The 23,903-nt window shown below is 31.2% G+C and overlaps 2 protein-coding genes across 7 annotated transcripts; one reads left to right on the top strand and one right to left on the bottom strand.

Moving 5' to 3' along the window:
* Positions 1–8,571: 8,571 nt before the first annotated feature.
* On the top strand, positions 8,572–14,338 carry LOC129295164 (beta carbonic anhydrase 5, chloroplastic-like). Of its 6 annotated transcripts, none has more exons than XM_054933635.1 (10): positions 8,576–8,809; positions 9,133–9,205; positions 9,300–9,367; positions 9,985–10,146; positions 10,241–10,289; positions 10,445–10,558; positions 10,657–10,710; positions 13,065–13,147; positions 13,245–13,347; positions 13,938–14,338. In XM_054933635.1, exons 4-10 carry the CDS (start codon positions 10,016–10,018, stop codon positions 14,136–14,138), a joined length of 735 nt encoding a protein of 244 aa, XP_054789610.1. In that variant the 5' UTR covers positions 8,576–8,809; positions 9,133–9,205; positions 9,300–9,367; positions 9,985–10,015; the 3' UTR covers positions 14,139–14,338. The 6 variants fall into 6 exon arrangements, with proteins under 6 accessions (XP_054789608.1, XP_054789610.1, XP_054789613.1 ...); XM_054933638.1 differs by having other exon boundaries at positions 9,300–9,371; positions 9,988–10,146; XM_054933639.1 differs by having other exon boundaries at positions 8,746–8,809; positions 9,102–9,205.
* An 817-nt stretch (positions 14,339–15,155) lies between these two features.
* On the bottom strand, positions 15,156–17,895 carry LOC129295160 (uncharacterized). Its single transcript, XM_054933631.1, has 4 exons — positions 17,723–17,895; positions 16,755–16,856; positions 15,481–15,654; positions 15,156–15,350 (listed from the first exon to the last, which is right to left on the bottom strand). The coding sequence occupies exons 1-4, from the start codon at positions 17,764–17,766 to the stop codon at positions 15,305–15,307; spliced, it is 366 nt and encodes a 121-aa protein (XP_054789606.1). The 5' UTR covers positions 17,767–17,895; the 3' UTR covers positions 15,156–15,304.
* Between the last annotated feature and the right edge of the window lie 6,008 nt (positions 17,896–23,903).

Here is a 23,903-nt window from a genome sequence, read left to right as displayed (position 1 = left end):
CATAGTACTCGAAAAGGTTCTCTTCAAATGGAAGAGTATCTCAGCAAGTTGAAGCTACTGGCAGACCATATGGCATTAGCTGGGCATCCCTTACTAATACCTGATGTTGTCATGCAAACATTGGCTGGACTTGATGCCAATTATACTCCTATTGTTGTACATCTTGTCGATAAACTTGATTTGTCATGGGTTGATTCACATTCATCTCTTGTGACATATAAGTAGCATATCGAACACCTTAACAATGTTAACACAGTAAGTACAATGTTTGCTAATTTAAGTTTTCAAACTAATCGATCTATTTCCAGTACTGAACATTCAGGTTCTCATGGATCTTGGCATTTCTCTAGTTGAGGTCGAGATGGTAACGGCTGAGGTGGCAATCGTAGTCGGGGATGTTATAAAAATAATAACAATAAAGTGAAGTGTCAACTGTGTAGTCATCCTGGTCATGTGGTTGATGATTGTTTCTATTGCTTTAATGGAAATTATGTATATCATGAGAGATCAACTCTATCAGCTTATTATGCTTCGCCTAAAACAATTCAGGATCCAGCTTGGTATTTAGATAGTGGAGCTTCAAACCATGTCACAAATCTCAATGGTAATTCTATTTCTGGTGCTCAAATAGTGACAGGTAAATTAACAGTTGGTGATAGCGCAAGTCTGCCTATCTCTGGTCATACTTCAGGTTATTTTAAATGTGGTTCATCAGAGTTATTGCTAAAGGATATTCTTGTGGTCCCAACAATAATGAAAAATCTGCTTAGTTTCTCTGAATTAGTCTTGGATAATGATATACTAATTCAATTCCTTGGTGTTTATTATGTTGTGAAGCATCTGAGAATGGGCAAGGAACTGCTTAAAGGGACACGGTGTGATGGTTTATACAAGATAGATAGCGAGCTTTATGTTTATCAACTTTATGATTCAGCTCATGATGATAGACCTGTTGCTTTGTTAGCTACTTTAGAAACATGGCATAAGAGATTAGGTCATTCTTCTTGTAAAACCGTTAAGGAACTATTAAAGCATTGTAATATCAACCTTGATAATACTGTTGCTCTTGATTTTTGCAATGCATGTCAACTTGCTAAAATGCATAAATTACTTTTTTCATTATCTGATTCTACCACGAAAGCTCCCCTGGAACTAGTTTACACTGATTTATGGGGACCTACAACCATTTCCTCTAAATCTAGTTTTAAATATTATATTAGTTTTGTGGATGATTTCAGTCGATTTACGTGGTTGTATCCACTCCGTTCTAAGGGTGAAGCTCTGTCTTCTTTTATTCAATTTCAAAAATTAGTAGAGAATCAGTTAGACCAAAAAATTAAAGTTCTCCAGAGTGATTAGGGTGGAGAATTCTGTAGTTTCACTTCAACCTTAACTGATTCAAGAATTTTATTTCGATATCCTTGTCCACATACTTTTTAACAAAATAGAAGGGTTGAGTATAAATATTGCCATATTGTTGAAATGGGTTTAGCCATGCTAGCACAAGCTTCAATGCCACTTCAATACTGGTGGGAGGCTTTCATGAATTCAGTTTATATAATTAATTGTCTTCCTATACCAGTGTTAACACAAAAATCACCCTTTGAAGTTCTTTTTGATTCTAAACTAAATTATGGAGGCTTTAAGATTTTTGGATGTTCTTGTTTTCCATGTCTCCGGCCTTATAATAAACATAAGATGGAATTTCGCTCAGAAAAATGCACTTTTCTAGGTCCTAGTCCTTCCCATAAGGGATACAAGTGTTTGAGTCCATCTGGCCGCATATTTATCTCACGCCATGTAGTGTTTAATGAAGCTGATTTTCCTTTTGTAGGAATCTCCTCACAACCCAGAAGAATAGTTGATAATATTTGCTCCCTATTAGTTCCATCTCCTATGCTCTGTTCTATAAGTGCTAAAACATAGGAAGTCGCTTCAGATAATTCCTATACAAATGCTTATAAGAATTCAAAAACTTTAGCTTCTACTGCACGTGTCAATACATCCTTGCTATCACCTGGACTAGCTTTAATTCCTAATAGGCTTTATTTATCTGAACCAGCCCATATAATTCCTTCCCACACTATGGCTAATGTATTATCACTTTCTTCACATTCCAGTCCACATGATAACGCTTCCTTAACTGCCCAACGTAGTCCAAGTTTGATTAGTAATGATTCTCGAGCACTGCATGTGATGCCCACTCATCCTATGGTGACACATGGTAAAAAGGGAATTTTCAAACCCAAGCAACCTTACGTAGGAGTCAGTCAGTATGATCCTCAACAATTATATACAGAACTGTGCTCTACTAATGAAGCTTTACACCTTACTCATTAGAAGAAGGCAATGTCTGATGAATATGCAACTCTTATACACAATAATACTTGGGATTTAGTTCCTTTTCACTCTTCTTACAATCTTATAGGCTGTTGATGGATATTCAAGATAAAGTTCAAGTCGAATAACACTGTTGATTGATATAAAGCATGTCTTGTTGCAAAAAGATACTTACAATAACCTGGCATAGATTATAGTGAAACATATAGTCCAGTGATTAAGCCATCCACTGTTCGCGTCGTTCTTGCTTTAACAGCTTCCCATAACTGGAGTGTCCAGCAACAAGACATTAATAACACATTTTTGAATAGTGTGTTGCATAAGACTATTTACATGGTCTAACCTAAAGGATTCATTCATCCTCACAAACCTCATCATGTTTGCAGATTGAGAAAGGCACTTTATGGTCTAAAACAGGTACCTCGAGCGTGGTTTGATCGTCTTCAATCTACTCTTTTGTTATGGAAATTTTATAACAGTAAGAGTGATAACTCTTTATTCATTTTTCAGAATAGTGATCAAATTTTGATAATACTCATTTGTGTTGATGATATTCTGGTTACTGGTAATAATCTCCAAAGCATGACTCAGTTTATATCCAAACTTAATGAGTTATTTTCTCTTAAGGATATGGGACCCATTCATTACTTTTTAGGAATTAAGGTAACGCGTGATGAATTTGGTTTTTTATCTAAATCAAGGCAAGTATATTATGGATCTTCTTGGCAAGTGTAACATGAGTGATTCCTTTACCTACACTACTCCAATGGTTCCAGGTCATACTCTCACTCCTTTTAATAGTGCTCCTTTGCCTTCAGCATCTGACTATTGCCATGTTGTTGGTTCTCTACAATATTTAGCAAATACTCAGCCCAATGTGTCTTTTACAGTAAGCAAACTTAGTCAGTTCTTATCAGCTCCAACTTTGCTACACTAGCATGCAATTAAATGACTTCTACATTATCTTAAAGGAATCATGGATATTGGTCTACATATTAAGAAATCTACTTGTCTTGATCTTTTTGCATATTCTGATGCAAATTTGGCCAGTTTTCTAGACGATCGTCAATCCACAGGTGGTTGTTTTGTGTTCTTTGGTGATTCATTGATTTCTTGGTCCTCAAAGAAACAGTCAGGTGTTGCTCGTTCTAGTGCTGAGTTTGAATATCATTCCCTTGCTCATACAATATTAGAACTTCTTTAGCTTCGGTTGTTGCTTGGTGAACTTGGATTAGTCTCACAACCAACTTCTATCATTTGATGTGATAATATTAATGCTTCTGCTTTAGCTTCAAATCCAGTTTTTCATGCACGTACTAAACATATTGAACTTGCTAAGTCACTTGCTGTTTGTTTTGTTCCTTCTAAGGATCAATTAGCAGACTTATTGACCAAGCCTCTTCCTTCCTCTTGATTTCTTTTTCTCCGAGATAAACTTGGTCTCACTTTGCTCACCTCTCATTTGAGGGAGATGTTAAACATATATCTAGGCTCATGTTGACTGAACCATCAAAGAAGAAGTCTAAGAAGACCAAACAGCCCAAAGTTTAATTTGCAATCCATTTGTATATTATTTCCTTCTTGGTCTGTATAGTAGCTAATTCTTTCTCATTATAGAATAGGGCTAATGTGGTCCTTGTGCTGTAACTAACTCTACAGTACATTTTTTTTATATAATCAATTGTTTTGTACAGGCTCCTCACATTGAGAGAGCACAGCATTTTCCAAATCTGTCTTTTGCAATTTCTTCCATATACTTTTTAGTTCAAATGTAAATATTTTGGATACAAGTATAGGAAAATGGACTTTAATTGCACTAGGCCTTGGTTATAGTATTTATTGACAATTTTTAATATCAAAATATTAATAAATTAACTTAAAATAACCAAAATAGAGCTGCCATGTGAATTTTCAAAACAATATATACAATTTTTTAACTTAAGTACTTAAAATATTTACAATTATATTAAAATATATTAAAATTAAAAAAAATATTCACATAACATGAAATTTTAGAGGTTTATATTCACTCAAAGCATTCGGCTTTCAAATCCAAACCGAAGATTCTGATGTCACCCATTCCTCGTTTGTGGGGGCCAATATTGAGACAAAACGAACTTCTTCTTAAGCCAATAGAAATCCAGCCATGTTGTAAGGCCCAAGATGTATTTAGTGGATTTCATCTGTTCCTAAAAATATGTTTTTTACCGGTTGAATGTAGCACAGATAATAGCAATATGAGCCTCTTAAATATCATTTATAGGTTCAATTTCTAGACACGTATAAGTGTATGGAAAAAACATTTTTTGAGAGAGAGTAACACCTTAAATGGCTCTAAAATTTTTTAAGAGATTAGTCTCATGCTACCAACAATAGAAATACTTTGGGTAGCAAAAAAATTAAAAAAAATTAATAATAAAACTTTTAATTTCTCAAATTTATCTTAATTATTGATTTAGTCTCTCAAGTTTACTTTTTTATCATTTTAATCTCTTAAATTGTTTTTTAGATTATCACGTTAGGTCTTTATGTTTGAAAATACAAATAGACCTTTAAATTAATTTAATATATAAAGTATATTGATAACTTAACATATATGCAGTTAAATAAGAACAAATTAATCCTCAAATCAGTTTAATTTTCATAGTCCTTTATGTTGGGTTTTGATTGTTCATATATTTTTTAAAATTTCTGACTTTGTTTTTCCCTATCTAAATAATTACATTCTTTTTATTAATTTAAATGATTGTCATCAATTTTTTATTATTTATGTTACCAAATTTTAATAGTTTTACCTTTTCTTTAAACAATAAGAGCTAAATAGATAATTAAAAAAATTTAAAGGATTAAATAGATAAAAAACTTAAACTTAAAGGATCAAATTGATAATTAAGATAAATTTAAGGAAGTAAAAGTTTTATTATTCCCATGTTGCTTGATCTTTGTAATTAATCTTGTTAGGTGGCTTATTATCATGCACCTAGGGTATAGTATCCCCACTACATTATGGAATGAAATAACCTAGCTCATCAGGTCGCCGCCATTAATAAAATTACTTTACAACTCAAAGTTTATCTTAGCATGTTAAATGCTATATAGACTAGTACACGTACTAACTCGATGTACCGTGTTAGATAAACCAACACGAAATATTATTAATTATTAAATATTTATAACGTGACATGTCATTTAGATATTCGGTCTATTAAAAATAGTATAAGTAAAATAAATTTTTTTTTCAATAATATATCACATATTTTTTCTTTGCATGCAATCAACCTTACTTAATGAGATCATACCTATTGTTCTTTAAATATTTTTCTTTCCACTTCTATCTGAATTTATTTATATGTTTAGACTATTTTTTAATTAAAAAAATACATGAACAATATGAGACTAATTTAAAAGTATGTAATAATCTCTCAACCAACCTCCACCTCAATTTTCTCCTGTAGCCAACTCTATCCTTTAAGGCTTCCAAGCCTAGAATATATATAGTATATCCAAAAATTGAATTAGCTTTAAAATTAAAAAGTTATAATGTTCTTAAAAAAAATAAAAAGTTAGAATGTTGCAAAATTAGGAATCTCTATTGCAAATCAGGTATTTATGTTTCAAATATAATTCTCTACTATTTTGTATCATTTGCATCTATTTAAATATTGATATTTGCAAATCATTTTTCAAAAAATTTTGTTGAAGATCTAACTATCATTGTATTAATATTTTGGGACCTAATTTTTATTTTTCTTATAAAGGTTGTGAATATGAGAAATTTTAAAGGACCAAGATCTTTGGTTGGAATTAAAAATTTTCTGAGTTGATTTTTGATACTTATATCTTTCATTTTTTTTACTCAACTTTGATTTTTTAATAGTCATTTTTTAATATTTTCAATACTAACCTTAGATCTTTTTCATATCCTTCTTTAATATTTTTCATACCTTAAAATTAATAGATGCTTTTGATCATTATTTTAAGAATCGGATTGGATGGTCGAATTGGTTGGATTATTAACCAAAGTCATTAATGACTTGGTTTGAAATAAAAAATCATTTTTATAGTTAAGTTGAGTTGAATTGGAATTGAGCTTCCAATGAACTAGAAACTGAAATGATTTTTAAAAAAAATCAAACAGGTATAAACATAATATAAAAAACATTTAAAAGCTAACTTCATTTTGCAGCCATCCACATATATAATATAATTTGGGACCAATTTTTTTTACAAAAATATTAGTAATTATAAATACAAATGCAGGTACTCTTGAATTTATCCATTTTAATTGAAACCCACCTATATTTAATGAGTTATAAAATTATAAATTATAATATTATTGATTTATGATCATATTATGTTACCTTATTAATAACTAAACATAATATGGATTTTCTTGGCAAAAAACACATAATATATACTCCATCCATTTAAAAATATAAGGCATTTTTAACCGAATATCACCCCTTAATAGAGTAGTTATCTACTTTTAAACTAAACATATCTTTTTATATTTATCCCTATTAAACACCCCACAATAAATATAAAATTATTATCAATAGGGATACCTTTAAAAAAAAGATAATAATTATATCTCAAAAGATTAAAAATACTTTACATTTTTAAACAAAGAGAGTATATATATATATATATATATTACATACATTTAATATTAATTTTTTATTTAGTTACTACATAATTAATTACCTATAAAGTTATTAATTAGGGATAGACCAGCCCTTGAAGGACTAGGATCAAAATGAGTTAGCCCAAATAAGCTCAATTATATTTAAGGATTTTATTTTATAAAGCTCGGCCCTAGCTCTCAAGATTAAAGGGTTGGTTCTGTGAGCCTTAACCTTATCTTTTTAATTTAAAAACTTAAAGAATATATTTATAATTCTAAAAAAATTATTACATATAAGATTAAGTTTATAAAAATAAATTTAAGTCAATTCATACTACAATAAATATATAAGACTTAAACATCCAAGTCTAATATTAAATAATAATATTAAAATTAACACTAATAAAAATTGAACTTTGTTAATATCATCAACTAAATTTGAATGAATGAATGAGGGAGGAAGGGTGAGTCTAGGATTTTTATTTCTTTTAGTTAGTTACTTAGTCTTTTATTTTTTTCATATTAATTTTTTTTAAAAAAATAAAAGAACTTAAAAAAGGGCTAATGCTTTTATCTTTGAGCTTAAAAGGACCCTAAATTACTATTTTTTATCCTCAAATACTAGCTCAACCTTGACTATTTTTAAATTTAAAAGGATTAACTTGATAGGCTTCGTTTTAATTGACAATTCTAGCTATCTGTCTCAATATTTAGATTATAAAATTTAGAAATCAAGACCTTTCTTTTTTATTTAAGGGAGAATTTTAGTTAAGAACCATGAAAGAAATATATTTACTCATTTGTCCTAAAAAATTTAAAATTTTCTCTATAGGATTTTTGAGTTCAATTGAAATAAAATGAGTGACTAAAGAGACCAAAATGTCCTTTTGCAAAATTATCAAGTACTTAGTTGCTATCTAACTTTACTTGTTAATTATTTACTTGTATTTGTTAATTTCTTAACCATAATTGTTAAATAGTTAATTACTTAATTTCGTACTTCCATGACCTTAAGAACACTATTTATTAATTTCATAATTTTACTTGTTAATTTGTCAACATAACTTGTTAACTACTTAACTTGTAAATCTTTACAAGATTTGTTCACTCGATTTGATCAAAAAACATCTTCATTTGTTATTAATTTTTTTACTTTACTTATTTATTTACTAATATTAGTTGTAAATTATCTGTTTTCATCTGTTAATAATCATACTAATATCAAGTGTTAATTATCTAACTTTTATTTGTTAATTTACCAACATTAATAGTGAATCGTATGATTTGTCAATAATCATGTTAGTTCAATCATTCTGTCTTAAATGTAAAATCATTAATTATTAATTTTTTAACTTTACTTATTAATTTATCAATATCAGTTGTTAATAATTTTTTCTTTCTTTTATATAAGGGTATTTTATTCTTTTCAGCCACCTATTTTATTTCAATTCAGTTCATAATCTTGTAGAGAATTTAATTTTTTTTTTTTTAAGATTCACTGATAATTTTTTTTTTTTTTCCTTCCGCAATCCTTATCTGAAATTCTGTCTTGATTTAACATGCGGTCCGCCTTTGAAACATGATTAAGGGTCGAGCGCTTACAATACACTTGGACCCAAAAATAAGCTCCTCGTTGGGGCAGAATCTAAACTTGGATCTAAATTCGGTGGTTTGTGAGTCATAATGTCAAATTTTTACCAAATTGTACTGACGGGTCAATCATCAATGGTTGAAGGAATTGTTTATTCTGTAGCTCGAAGAAGGCCGGACGAGAGGGACAATCCGAATTGGAGAATCTTGCTGGCTGCCCTAAAAAGGAAAAAGCTTCACCTTCACGGTATCAAGGTGAACTGGTGGTGAATGAAGTAGCTACGGTGCAAAAAGAATAAACATATAGTCACTTTCTCTCTTCTCTTCTTTCTTCTTTTAATTTAGATTTCTCCTTTTTTGTTGGAGACGACTGGACTCGACTCGAAGATGCGTCCTGATCAAACCAACTTTACTTTACCCACCCACCCTTTAAAATAATTGCCCTGCCATGACTGTTTCATTCAATTCTCAAGTCGTACTCAAGGAGAAGCGAACCCATTTTTGTTTGCGCTCTCTGATATGACTGCTTCTGCTGCTCCGATTTCAGTTTCAGGTGATCCCTTTGTTTCCATTTCCAGGCCTCTTGCTTTGCCCTTATCCTTCAATTCCTCCTGCATTCAGCTTCATGGAGCTACATTGAGGGCATCAAGGGTATTTCTGTTGTGTTGTATGATTTATCTCCCAGATGCCCATTTTGTTCCGATTTTTTGCAAATGAGCTAATTATGTAACCATTACTGTGGCAGATCTTTAGCTTTAAGCTGGAAACACGGAAAACTGAGCTAACCCATTTGAGATTGTTGAAGGGTTTGAGGTGAGTGCTCAACTTTCCCTTGGTATCTACTTAAAGTTAAATTAGTACTGTTAGATTGTGCTTACTGTTAACTTACTTGTATCTACTTAAACAAAACTTATAAGTTTTTGGAATGGTTGTTCTCAATTAATCCCCTGGTTCTTTGGGGATCGTTATAGTTGTCTGAATGTAAGAGATAGCCCTATGAGTAGAGGGCTCAGTTATTGTTTACCTTTTTTTCATTTTAATTTGTAAAATGTTTGAGCTCCCCACAACAGTGTGTAAATTACATAGATTGAAAAGAAAAATAAGACTTTTCATCTTGGTGTGTGTCTTCTATATGGATTGCAGTTTGATTATGCTTAACTTTGAGCAATCTATGCTTGTTTGATAACACCAATACTCTTAATCACTATTCTATATTGAATGCTGATATGTGTGATATGATCCCATGGTGTTTCATGGATCGATTTTAATTCTTTGTGGTTTAATGGACCCTATAGTTCTACTTCTCTGTTGATTTTATAATCAACACTTTGAAGTAAAGTTAGAATAACAAAGTGATTTGTTCTTATTGTGATGAAATCCTGTAAAACCGTTTTGTTGTATCACTGAGTACCTTGTTCTTATGTTTGCAGGAGCAAAAAAAATTCAGACTTAAAGGCTTCCATGGGGCCTTCTGGATTTACACAGCAACATGAAAACAACAATCCAGGAACTGTTACAGAAGCTGAAAAGGGGCATGATCTATTTAATGATCTGAAGGACAGGTTCTTAAGTTTTAAAAAGAATAAATACATGTAAGTTTCAGTAGTTTCTTGTTCGCAAGAGTTTTACTTCTAATAGTCATAAGTGGAATAGAATTCTCCAAGATTGGTTTCTGCTTTCTGGCAGGGGAAACTTGGAACATTTCCAAAATCTTGCTGAGGTACAATCACCACAGGTAATTATTCTGTGTATGTCTTTCCCCACACTTTTGACTAAGAATTTGATTTAATTGCGTATTGCTTTATGGGTTTTCATTTAGTCTTTTTGGGCCACTCTTCAATTTGTCTCGTAGTGAAATTAATTTTTCTTGACTAACATGTCCGAGAACAGTTTATGGTCATTGCTTGTGCAGACTCTAGGGTTTGCCCATCATATATTCTGGGATTTCAACCAGGTGAAGCTTTCATGATTCGGAATGTTGCTAATTTGGTAACTCCATTTGAGGTATATGCCTACATCAACAAGCTAGTATTCTTGTTGCACTGTGGGAGGTACACCCTGCTTTCCCTTTCTAACATCTGGCTCCATCTTCCTCGATGCAGAATGGACCAACAGAGACAAATGCTGCTCTGGAATTTGCCGTAACTACGCTTAAAGTAAGATATTTTTGCCTAAGGATTTGGAGCTTTTAATGGTTATATTCATTTATCTCTGTACATTTTGTTTCTTTGGTCTGTTAATTATTTATAAGATTGCCAAGAGTAGGGAAAGAAAATCAAGAGATCTAGAACAGGTAAGGAGTATTAAGGATGAAGAAGGAAGAATTTTAGTTACAGATGATGAAATTAAAAATAGATGGGAGACTTATTTTTCTAAACTTTTCAATGATGGAGAGGATTCATCTAGTAACTTGGAGGATTTAATAACTGGTAAAGGAGAACAAAATTTGTCATTCTATCGAATAATACGTGATAAAGAGGTAAAGGAAGCTCTTAAGAAAATGGCAAATGGTAGAGCTAACGGACCTGATTGTATATCTATCGAAGCGTGGAAATGTTTAGGTGAAGAAGGGGTGAGATGGTTAACTAAGTTATTTAATGTGATTTTACGGTCCAAGAAAATGCCTGATGAGTGGAGAAGTACATTAATTCCTATTTATAAAAATAAAGGAGATATTCAGAATTGTACTAACTATAGAGGGATTAAACTCATGAGCCACACAATGAAATTGTGGGAGAAAGTAATTGAGCACAGGTTGAGATTGGAGACAAGTATTTCTGAGAATCAATTTGGTTTTATGCCAGGTAAATCAACTACAGAGGCAATTTATCTATTAAGGGGATTAATGGAAAAATATCGTTGTAAAGATAAAGATCTACACATGGTTTTTATTGATTTGGAAAAAGCTTATGACCGTATACCAAGAGAAGTGCTTTGGAAAGCGTTGGAAAAAAAGGGAGTACGGATTGCTTATATTAAAGCCATACAAGATATGTATGAGGGGGTAAAAACTAGTATAAGAACGCCTAGTGGTCAAATAAAGGATTTTCCTATAAAGATTGGACTACATCAGGGATCATCTCTGAGTCCTTATTTGTTCAACTTGATTTTAAATGTTTTGACGGAACATATTCAAGAGGAAATCCCGAAATGTATGCTCTTCACGGATGATATAGTTCTTATAGCAGAGACAAGAGAAGAGGTTAATTGCAAACTTGAGTTATGGAGGAGGACATTGGAGTCGAAAGGTTTTCGTCTGAGTAGAAGTAAGACGGAATATTTATATTGTAAATTTGGTAAAGGACCATTCGAAAATAATTTGGAAGTAAAATTGGGAGATCAAATTATACCTCAAGTGGAAAAGTTTAGATATTTGGGAGCCATTATTCAAAATGATGGCGAAATCAGTGGAGATATTTCACATAGAATTCAAGCTGGGTGGTTTAATTGGAGAAAAGCTAAAGGAGTTATTTGTGACCGTAAGGTGCCTAATAAACTTAAAGGAAAGTTTTATCGCACTGCTATCAGACCGGCAATGTTATATAGTAGTGAATGCTGGGCTTTAACGGGACAGCAAGAGCATAAAGTTGGAGTAGCAGAGATGAGAATGTTACGATGGATGTGCGGACATACACGTAAAGATAAAATTCGAAATGAGCACATACGCGAAAAAGTGAGGGTGGCACCTATTGAGGAAAAAATGGTAGAAAATCGGTTGAGATGGTTTGGGCATGTACAAAGAAGACCAAGGGAGGCACCAGTGAGAAGAGTGAAACATATAACTTTGAGTCCGATTAAGAGAGGTAAAGGAAGGCCTAAGAGAACATTCTTGGAAGTTGTTGAACGCGATCTCTTAATTAATAATATTCCTAAAAGCTTGATAAATGATAGAGCACAATGGCGTCTTGCAATCCATGTAGCCGACCCCACCTGGTGGGATAAAGGCTTGTTGTTGTTGTTGTTGTTGTTGGTCTGTTAATTATTTACTTATGCATTATGCGCTTCTCAAAGTCAAGTAAAATTTTGAAGTTCATTACAGAACTTAGCTGGAACCCTGAAATCGGCTATATTGAATTACAAGGATTTCAAATTCATTTCTCTCTCATGGGCCCATTCACAAACTAGGATGAGAGAAAGACAATGATTGTAGTTATAATTCTGGTTGAGCTTGTATTATATCTTCAATGAACTGCTCGGTGACAATTTTTGAGCTCAATATGGGAAAGAAAGCAAGAGAAGCATATATGATAATGGCAGCTTTGTTTGGTCAACCGCTCAGAATTTTCAAGTCTGGGTCATTAATGGATTTGAGCAATAACATTAAGCCATACGTCGTAATAACAATTTATAGCTTGGGTTTACGACTGTGTTATGTATCTGGAGGACATTTCAGTTTATGTGTGTGTGTATATATATATATATATATATATATATAAAACCTTCTGTTCTGAAAACATATAGTTCTTCTAGACTTCTTTGAGCTGAAAGATGAAGGTTATTCTCACTGTAGGTGGAGAACATCTTAGTCATTGGTCACAGCTGCTGTGGGGGAATTCGTGCTCTTATGAGCATGCAAGATGATGCAAATGGAAGGTTGAACTTAAGATAGCTTAAACATTCACTAGTGTTTTCCTTTCTACGATGAAAAAAATACCTCTCACTTTCTTACTTGGTTATTTTTATTCCATAGCCTCTTAGAAAGCTGGGTTGTTGCTGGAAAAAATGCCAGAATAAAAACTGAGGCTGCTGCTTCGGGCCTTGACTTTGATCAGCAGTGCAGGCATTGTGAGAAGGTACTTTTTCTAATGTTTTCATCCGCTAATGTATTTATAGCGTCTAATGTCTTCTTTCCTAGGATAAATGATACTCTCTCCTGTCCACAATATAGGGCATTTTTTAGAAGACCTTGTTGGTCCAAAATATAGGGCATTAGGTAGTTTTTTTTTTTCCAGCTATATTCTTACTTTATTATTCCTTTTTAAAAAGTGGTCAGCTGGAATTTCAATTGTTATTATTCTAGCATTTATATAGGGCATTTAATAAGGGTATACTTGGAAAGATATACAATTTTTTAGAAGGTTAAGGTTTCAATTGACTTATTATTATTATTTTTGGGGTGGAATCATGAAATAATTACTAATTCCCTATATTATAGACTGGAAGGAGTATATCTTTGCAGTTAGTTGTTGACAGATCCTCGATGTCATTGTGCAATTAACCGACCTCACTTAGTGAAGTAGAGTTTATTATTGTTGTCTTAATGTATTTATTTGCTCTTGCATTATCATATATCTTAGTTGTCTGTTTTCATCAGCTTCTTGATTTCTATAATATGGGCCTTTGCAAATGTTAATTCCTAAAGAAATTAATTACAAATGTGCAGGAATCACTTAACCATTCCTTATTGAACCTTCTGACCTATCCATGGATAGAAGAAAGGGTGTGCAAAGGAGAACTGCTCATTCATGGAGGTTATTATGATTTCATTGAATGCTCATTTGAGAAATGGACATTAGATTGCATGAAAATGAAATTAGAAGGAACTGCTAGGTTATTAGTCAAAGACAGAGTTGTTTGGTCCTAAACTTTTGCTTCTGTTTCTCTCAGCTCTGGCGGATTGTTTTCCTCTTTTGAAATAAATGTTTCTTAAGTGAGCTCTTGTCAACTGATGATTTTATAGTCCATACATTTATTTCAAATTATGTTATAAGTTGGGTTCAGCAGAGATTAAATAACTCTTATGCTATGTTTGGATGTATATATAAATTTGGATTTGGACCAAATCTTTTGTTTGGGCATTTTAAAATTTATGGATTTAGATTTATTTGTGTATGAATTTGAAAAACGTCGATTTTAAATTTGAGATTTGAAATGTAAGATTTCAAATTTAAAATTTAAATTCAAATTCATTAATCCAAACTTTAAATTTGTCAAAAAGAAAAATTAATTATTTAGTTCTTATAGTTTTGACTTCAATTATAAGTCAATCCCTAAATTTTAATTTGATGAAATTCAATCCTTGTAATTTTGATTTGATTGCAATTTAATTTTTAAATTTTAATTTATTACAAATCTGTCCTTATAGTTTGAGTGATATAAAATAGAAGTCCTTAAGTTTTATCCTTAAGTTTTAAGAAATAACTTTAGCCTTTATAATTTTATTTTTTTAAAATATAGGGACTATTATTTTGAATGATTAAAATTAGAGGTACTAAGTATATTAAGTTAAAGTTTAAGAATTGAATTGCAATCTAAGTTAAAATTATAAAGTATGAGTTATAATAAGTTAAAGTTTACACACTGCTCAAATATGATTAAAAGTCTAATATCAGACTGTCACTAGGGGAAAAAAAAAACATTAACGTGAGTTTATTGAACAGAATGTAAATACATATATACATACAAACTAATTTAAGTCGACGTGAGTGGCTGGGAGCTCTGGTCACTTAAACAAATGGTGGAACCTATCTTTTACTCTCAGGTAATCTTTGCTCTACTGTAACCTACTTCTTATCCTATCAATATATATATATATATATATATATCATTTGTATAATATTTAATTTTTTTCATACTTGAGTGATGTAAAATATTTCTGCTACTATGCATAATCTTGGCAGTACAGTCTTACAATATTCAATGTATGTTATCTGACAAGTATTAACCTATACATTCACTTAAAATTATGCCATGACACATCATTTCGTCTCTACAAAACCAGTCCTTAGTTTATGCTTTGCACTTCAGACTTCAGAGCAGTAATATCTCTGGGTATTCTCCTTCCCCTGGCTGCTTCCTGCACCGTACAAAAATAAACATTAAATATTATTCAAATATCAATATATATATATATATATGTATGTATGTATGTATGTATTCACAAATACATTTGAAAACAGACATATTTTTTTAAAACAATATCATACCGAAATAATTTGTCCAGCCAAGAGTTAAAATCGTCCACAGTTGACTTGGTCTCTTCTTCAACAAAGAGTTCAAGATGATCCATCATATTTGATATGGGCATTTCTATATATTCCTCACCATCCAAATCTGGTATGAAATTTTCTTCCTTCTTCGCTTCTTCATCAACATCAAAGCTGCATCACAACATTTTTTTTTAAGAACATTGAAATTAATACTGAAGCTTTATTATCTGAGAATCTTGTATGAGATTCACCAAAAAAAAAAAAAAGAATCTTGTATGAGATTTGCATAAATCAATGAGAGAAATTATATGATCTTTCATTAATATCTTTCCTTCAAGTTCTATGATAAAGATATGATAAGTGCATAATCTTTTTCCTTAAAATATTACATGCAGAATTAATTTTTTTAAAAGTATATATAAATAATTTTTCTAAATAAGTTTAACATACTCATATATATAAATTTAATTTTTATGAGTAGGAAATACGTTTTAAAGGAGAAGATCTAGGTACTTATATATATATAATATGCTTTTGTTTAATCAAGTCAAATTAAAATAAGTGAATTTTAAAGTGTTAATGATATTAATAATAAAAGTTTGTTATAGGAGAAATGATATACACATTAAAAGATCTACCTAATCTTTTGACTTAATTGAAAACAAATATTTTATGTGAAAAAGTATTTTAATATTTTTAAACTTCTATAATTGAATTCCCTTGATTCTATTCCTAATAAGGCATAGAAAGAAATTTTTTTTGATTCTATTTATAAGTTATGCCATTAATTTTTTATTATAATTTTTTTTACCCTCTATTAAATATTGATGAGAAAAAAGATGTTATTAAAAAATGTGTCCCTTCCTATTCTTAACATAAAGGGCTTGATGATGTATTAATTATATTTTTTAATATTATTTCTATTTAAATTCATTAATTATGATAAAGAATCTCATACAAATTTAATTTTTTTTATTTAAATAGGGATAAAATTAAAATTTTATTCTATTTTTAGATAGAATCAATAATTTAACTGTAGCTTCTTGGCTATGGCAAATTAGTTCAATGTTCCTATAAAAAGGAATAGAGGGAATATATTTAATAGGGGTAAAATTAAAATTTTTATTATTAAATTTTTAGATGAATTAATGAGTTTTAATTTTTTTTAATTTTGGTAAAATATATTAGAAGTAATTTATAAATAGTATTAAATGAGGACTTTTATATATATGACAAAATAATTATTCTTATTATTCTCGTTGTTGTCATACCTTATGTTTGTCTCTAACCACGTAGCAAACTCATCCATCGACATGTCAGTCTCTTCTTGCTTATAAAATTCCTTCTCCTCTTCTTGTTCATCAACATCAAAGCTGCATCACAATATTTTTCATGAACATTGAAATTAATACTCAAGTTTTATTATCTAGGAATCTTATATGTATGAGACTTACATAAATCAACAACAGAGAAATCATAAGATTTTTCATTTATATCTTTCCATCAAGTTCTATGATAAAGATATGGTAAGTGCATAAATTTTTCTCTTAAATATTACATGCAGAATTGATTTTTTTTTAAAATACTATATAAATGATTTTTATTAATAAGTGTAACACAAACACATATATATAAAAAAACATAATATGGAAATATAGTGAAGAAGAAGAAAGAAAGCTGGCACAGATCTCTTATATGAGTAGGAAATATGGTTTAAAAGAGAAGACTTAAATACTTAACTTTAAATATTTAATATTCCTTCCGTTAAAAAATATAAGGCATTTTTAATTGAATTTTACCTCCTACTAAACTAGTTATTAATTTTTAAATAAATTCTATCTTTTTATATTTATTCCTATTAAATACTCTACAATAAATATAAAGTTATTATCAATAGGGGCACTTTTGAAAAAAATGCAATAATTACACTTCGAAAGATTAAAAATGACTTATATTTTTAAATATTCAACTCCTCAAAAAATACTTTACATTTTTGAACGGAGAGAGTATATTTTTATTTAATTAATATATATTTTATATATTAATATTATTTAATATTAATAATAAAAGTTTATTATAGGATAAATAATATATAAAATATTTTAATATATAAGTATAAGTACATAAATTTTTTATAGTATTTTTTAAACTTTTATAATTGAATTATATAACAATCTAATTTAACTATATTATACTTATATGAAACAGCAGTTATTCTTATTATTCTTCTTGTTGTTACCTTATATTTTCCTCCAACCACGATGCAAACTCATCCATCGACATGTTGTTCTCTTCTTCCCCATTTGTTGCAAGGGTTATTTGATTATCTTTATTTTCTTCACAAATTCTTTGTTGATTTTCTTTTGGCCCTGTTCTTTTCTTCTTGTCATCTTCTGGTAGGATTATTCTTTGATTATATTTGTTTTCTTCACAAATTCTTTTTTGATTTCCTTTTGCCTTTGTTCTTCGTCTCTTCTTGCCCTCTTGCAGGATTATTATTTGATTATTGTTCTGCTCTTCGTAATTTTTTTGTTGGCTTGCTTCCGGCTCTTTTCTTTTATTTTGATGTTTAATAGCTCTATCATTTTTTCGTATTCGACATATAACATAATCTTTCACCTGTAAATTTCAAAAAAACATTATTCCTTAGTATAAATGCAAGGTAAAATAAAAATAGTCAAGTACATATATATATACAAACTTATAAAAGAAAACATATTTTATTATATACAAAGTGCATATGTTGAGATGATGAAACTTTAGGGCCCTCAAAATTTTCCTAAATTATCAATTTATTCTTTGAAATTTAATTTTTGCCAATGAAAATCCCAAAAACTTTGAAATATATTCTTGAATTGGACTGGCTTGATTGAATTGAATAAACAGAAAACTGATAAAAATCAGGCAAAAGCAGTGAAATAAAAGAATAAAAAAAAACATAATAATTAAGCAAGATAAAAGAAATTTGGAGTAAAATAAATAAATATACTTACTTTGAGGTCGTGAAAGAGCGACGGATTAAGCGAATATCTTATTACAATTCCTTTCATAATTTCTTATTACAATTTATGAATTTGGATTTAAAAATTTGAATCAAATCCAAATTCATTTCTTATTACAATTCCTTCATAATTTCAAATTCCATTCAAGTCACTGTAAACATCTCATTTTTTTCATATTTTCATTATTAATATCTCTATGATTCTCATATCTTTTCTCATCTTTTATTTTTACTCTTTGTCAATTAAAAAATAAAGATAAATTTATTATTTTTATTTTTTATTTTCATTTAAAATCTCAACTTATTTATCTTCTTTATTTGAAATTTTGAAACTACCCATACAAATGATTTCAAATATATGAATTTTAAATGAGATTTGAAATGTCAAAATTTAAAAAGGGGGTCCGAAAATTTAAAAAAAGTTAACACGCCCTCTTTTAATTATTATGCAATACCTTAGCTGACCAAAGATTATCAAACATGTTATATGAAGACTGGCTGCTCTCTCCATTGCAAAGGAGTCTATCGCTCTATCAAATATGCATGTAATCCGGCGCATTGAATGCATCAGCCGCCATAATTAAGTGATTGAATAATAAAATATATATTGTGACCTTTACGAGTTTTGGCATGGATTGTAGTAAAGCCCTCATCCTAAGGGCTAAATATAACTTTCTAGATCCAACGATAATCTGGCACAGGATCCAGATAAGATAATATGATATGGAAATTGTAAAAGGAGGCAGACAGCGCCCTATATTTATTATTCCTTATATAGAGAGCAAGACAACCCTAAGGCCATATGTACAACAGAAGATAAGAACACAGAACAAATAATAAAAGAATAATGTACACAGATCTAGTATATGATGGGCTCACGACCATAGTAATCATCTACTTATTCACGAACAAAGTGAACATCCAATCCAATATGCTTTGTTCGAGCGTGGAAGATGGGATTTGAAGCCAAGGCAGATGCGCTCAAATTGCCGCACTGAGCAACTGGGATATGAGGAATTTTGAAACAAATTTCTGAGAACAGAAATTGGAACCAGGTGAATTCAATTGCAATTAATCAGCCAACACACGATATATACTCTGACTCTATGCTCGATCTCGCAACAACTCTATGTTTTTTCCCAGACCATGCAATCAATGAATCACCAAGAAAAACACAAGACGACCATCAACACAAACAGCCCAATTAGAATCCGAGAAGCCTTTTAAGGTAAAATGATTACTCGGTTTTATGAATAGCCTTGCTTTGCCAATGCTGGTCTGTTGGTAAATGAAGGAACTAGTTGAGCTTATTTACAACAAACATAATATTTGGTCTAGCGTTTACCAAGTAGTATTGTAGTGCTCCTATTACTCTTCGATAAATAGTAGGATTTTCCACCATTGGTGTTGGTACTGGAGGGCATGTAGCCATTCCACACTTGAGTAAATGATCAAGAATATAATTTTCTTTCTTTAGATGCAGACCTATAGTATCTCAATATGCTTCAATTCGAAGGAAATGGTGAAGATGACCCAAATTCTTGAACCTAGATGATGCAGTGGCGGGGATCAAGCAATGCATCTCCATCATACTCGTGGCTATCAACTAGTGTCTCCACTGATGACAAACAATAGAAAATGTCGGGAAACCAAGCTGATGCTCAGAGTTGTTACGTTGGACTCACACAGCCAGATTCTTGAGTAGCATAGTGTTCTTATCCTACGATAGTTGCTGAGATCTGTTGTCGATTGATACTACTCCTGTGATAGAAATGAAGTTTGTTGAAACGGAAAAATAAAAGAGCAGAAACAGAAGTTACATAATGGAGCATAATAAACTCTTCGTAACCTCCCCTTAATTCCTGTAACCTCCCTTTTATTTTGTATGCTTTAGTTTCACAATCTCAGAACTATAAATAAGGCCATTATTGTCTGTGTAATGCACCTCAGTTTTGAAAGAATAAGAATTACTTGTTTTCATTCAGTTTCTGTGCCATTTGTTCTCGTCCTATATATTAGGTTTCTATTTTTAAAATATTGGATATTGTTTTTGGTACATTCCTATACATGTGATGGTGAGTTGTTGCTATGTCATTTGATCCTTTTGTTTTCGGATTGGTATGAGATTTAGGACAGTGTTTTTCTTATTCTTATACGAATTTCTTATGTATTATTACAGACCATATTTACGTTAACCCAATGAAGAAAAGACGTAGATGTTTAATTATTTGATGGCCTAGCTCATCTTCACCACGTATAAAGATCAAACAATGCCCCAAGTTATTAGTTGAATGGTTTGAAACCATTAAAAACAAGATTTTTTTTAGTGAGATTAACTATATAATTTGTAAAGAAAAACCTTGCCAATATAACAACACTTCTAATAGTTTGCTACCACTCTCATACCCTAATTTGTAACCCTCATAACAAGAATTTTTGCAAAAGAGATTCCTTATTTTGTGAAGGAAAAATGGTCTGTGAAGAAACATGTATAGATCGTTCAAAGTCATGGCTCTTGATTCCAACCGAGTCTTCCATGCTCAATAATAACTTGTAAAAATTTATGTCATTTTAATACATTTTCCTATACTTATCTTCTATTAAACATATATCTAGGCCCATATTGACTGAACCATCAAAGAAGAAGTCCAAGAAGACTAAATGGCCCAAAGTTTAATTTGCAGTCCATGTGTATATTATTTCCTTCTTCGTCTGTATTGTAGTTGATTCTTTCTCATTATAGAATAGGGCTAACGTGGTCCCTGTGCTGTAACTAACTCTGCTATACGTTTTCTCTATATAATTAATTGTTTTGCACAGGCTGCTCACGTTGAGAGAGCACAGCATTTTCTAAATCTGTCTTTTGCAATTTGGTATCAAAACAGACATCATCAATGGCAACCTTTCTAATTCTCTCAACCACCAGCTCACCTACTTTCACTTCCTCTACTATGCCTCTTTTTGCTACTTCTGCCATTCCATCCTTTTCTTCCTCTTCCACCTCCATACCAGAAATCAATACCGTCATTCCTTCTGTTGCTGCTATTCAAACTAAAACAATACCACTCCTCAACAGCCTTAATCAGGCTGGATCAATCAAGTTGGACCAATCCAATTACCTCCTCTAGAGTCGTTTTGTTCTCTTTGTTCTTGAAGGACACAAACTAGAAGGATTTATTACATGAATGAAGATTCCTCCTCTAAAATTTGTAGCTGATGGTAACGATGTTGTTGTGAATCCTGCCTTTGAAGATTGGCAAGCTACAAACCAGCTTATATATGGCTAGCTCCTTGGGTCCATGGGAACTAATATTTCAACTCAAGTTTTACACTGTCGAAGTGCTGCACAAATTTGGAAAGTAGTCACCGATCTAGCATTTTCTAACACTAGAGCTCGTATTACTCTGATGAAGTCTAAATTTCATAGTACTCGAAAAGGTTCTCTTCAAATGGAAGAGTATCTCAGCAAGTTGAAGCTACTGGCAGACCATATGGCATTAGCTGGGCATCCCTTACTAATACCTGATGTTGTCATGCAAACATTGGCTGGACTTGATGCCAATTATACTCCTATTGTTGTACATCTTGTCGATAAACTTGATTTGTCATGGGTTGATTCACATTCATCTCTTGTGACATATAAGTAGCATATCGAACACCTTAACAATGTTAACACAGTAAGTACAATGTTTGCTAATTTAAGTTTTCAAACTAATCGATCTATTTCCAGTACTGAACATTCAGGTTCTCATGGATCTTGGCATTTCTCTAGTTGAGGTCGAGATGGTAACGGCTGAGGTGGCAATCGTAGTCGGGGATGTTATAAAAATAATAACAATAAAGTGAAGTGTCAACTGTGTAGTCATCCTGGTCATGTGGTTGATGATTGTTTCTATTGCTTTAATGGAAATTATGTATATCATGAGAGATCAACTCTATCAGCTTATTATGCTTCGCCTAAAACAATTCAGGATCCAGCTTGGTATTTAGATAGTGGAGCTTCAAACCATGTCACAAATCTCAATGGTAATTCTATTTCTGGTGCTCAAATAGTGACAGGTAAATTAACAGTTGGTGATAGCGCAAGTCTGCCTATCTCTGGTCATACTTCAGGTTATTTTAAATGTGGTTCATCAGAGTTATTGCTAAAGGATATTCTTGTGGTCCCAACAATAATGAAAAATCTGCTTAGTTTCTCTGAATTAGTCTTGGATAATGATATACTAATTCAATTCCTTGGTGTTTATTATGTTGTGAAGCATCTGAGAATGGGCAAGGAACTGCTTAAAGGGACACGGTGTGATGGTTTATACAAGATAGATAGCGAGCTTTATGTTTATCAACTTTATGATTCAGCTCATGATGATAGACCTGTTGCTTTGTTAGCTACTTCAGAAACATGGCATAAGAGATTAGGTCATTCTTCTTGTAAAACCGTTAAGGAACTATTAAAGCATTGTAATATCAACCTTGATAATACTGTTGCTCTTGATTTTTGCAATGCATGTCAACTTGCTAAAATGCATAAATTACTTTTTTCATTATCTGATTCTACCACGAAAGCTCCCCTGGAACTAGTTTACACTGATTTATGGGGACCTACAACCATTTCCTCTAAATCTAGTTTTAAATATTATATTAGTTTTGTGGATGATTTCAGTCGATTTACGTGGTTGTATCCACTCCGTTCTAAGGGTGAAGCTCTGTCTTCTTTTATTCAATTTCAAAAATTAGTAGAGAATCAGTTAGACCAAAAAATTAAAGTTCTCCAGAGTGATTAGGGTGGAGAATTCTGTAGTTTCACTTCAACCTTAACTGATTCAAGAATTTTATTTCGATATCCTTGTCCACATACTTTTTAACAAAATAGAAGGGTTGAGTATAAATATTGCCATATTGTTGAAATGGGTTTAGCCATGCTAGCACAAGCTTCAATGCCACTTCAATACTGGTGGGAGGCTTTCATGAATTCAGTTTATATAATTAATTGTCTTCCTATACCAGTGTTAACACAAAAATCACCCTTTGAAGTTCTTTTTGATTCTAAACTAAATTATGGAGGCTTTAAGATTTTTGGATGTTCTTGTTTTCCATGTCTCCGGCCTTATAATAAACATAAGATGGAATTTCGCTCAGAAAAATGCACTTTTCTAGGTCCTAGTCCTTCCCATAAGGGATACAAGTGTTTGAGTCCATCTGGCCGCATATTTATCTCACGCCATGTAGTGTTTAATGAAGCTGATTTTCCTTTTGTAGGAATCTCCTCACAACCCAGAAGAATAGTTGATAATATTTGCTCCCTATTAGTTCCATCTCCTATGCTCTGTTCTATAAGTGCTAAAACATAGGAAGTCGCTTCAGATAATTCCTATACAAATGCTTATAAGAATTCAAAAACTTTAGCTTCTACTGCACGTGT

The sequence above is a fragment of the Prosopis cineraria genome, unplaced genomic scaffold (genome assembly GCF_029017545.1).
Source record: "Prosopis cineraria cultivar Desert tree isolate PC_DT_omini unplaced genomic scaffold, ASM2901754v1 PC63, whole genome shotgun sequence".
In the NCBI taxonomy this organism is placed as follows: Eukaryota; Viridiplantae; Streptophyta; class Magnoliopsida; order Fabales; family Fabaceae; genus Prosopis; species Prosopis cineraria.
This window is presented reverse-complemented; position numbering and strand designations above follow the sequence as displayed.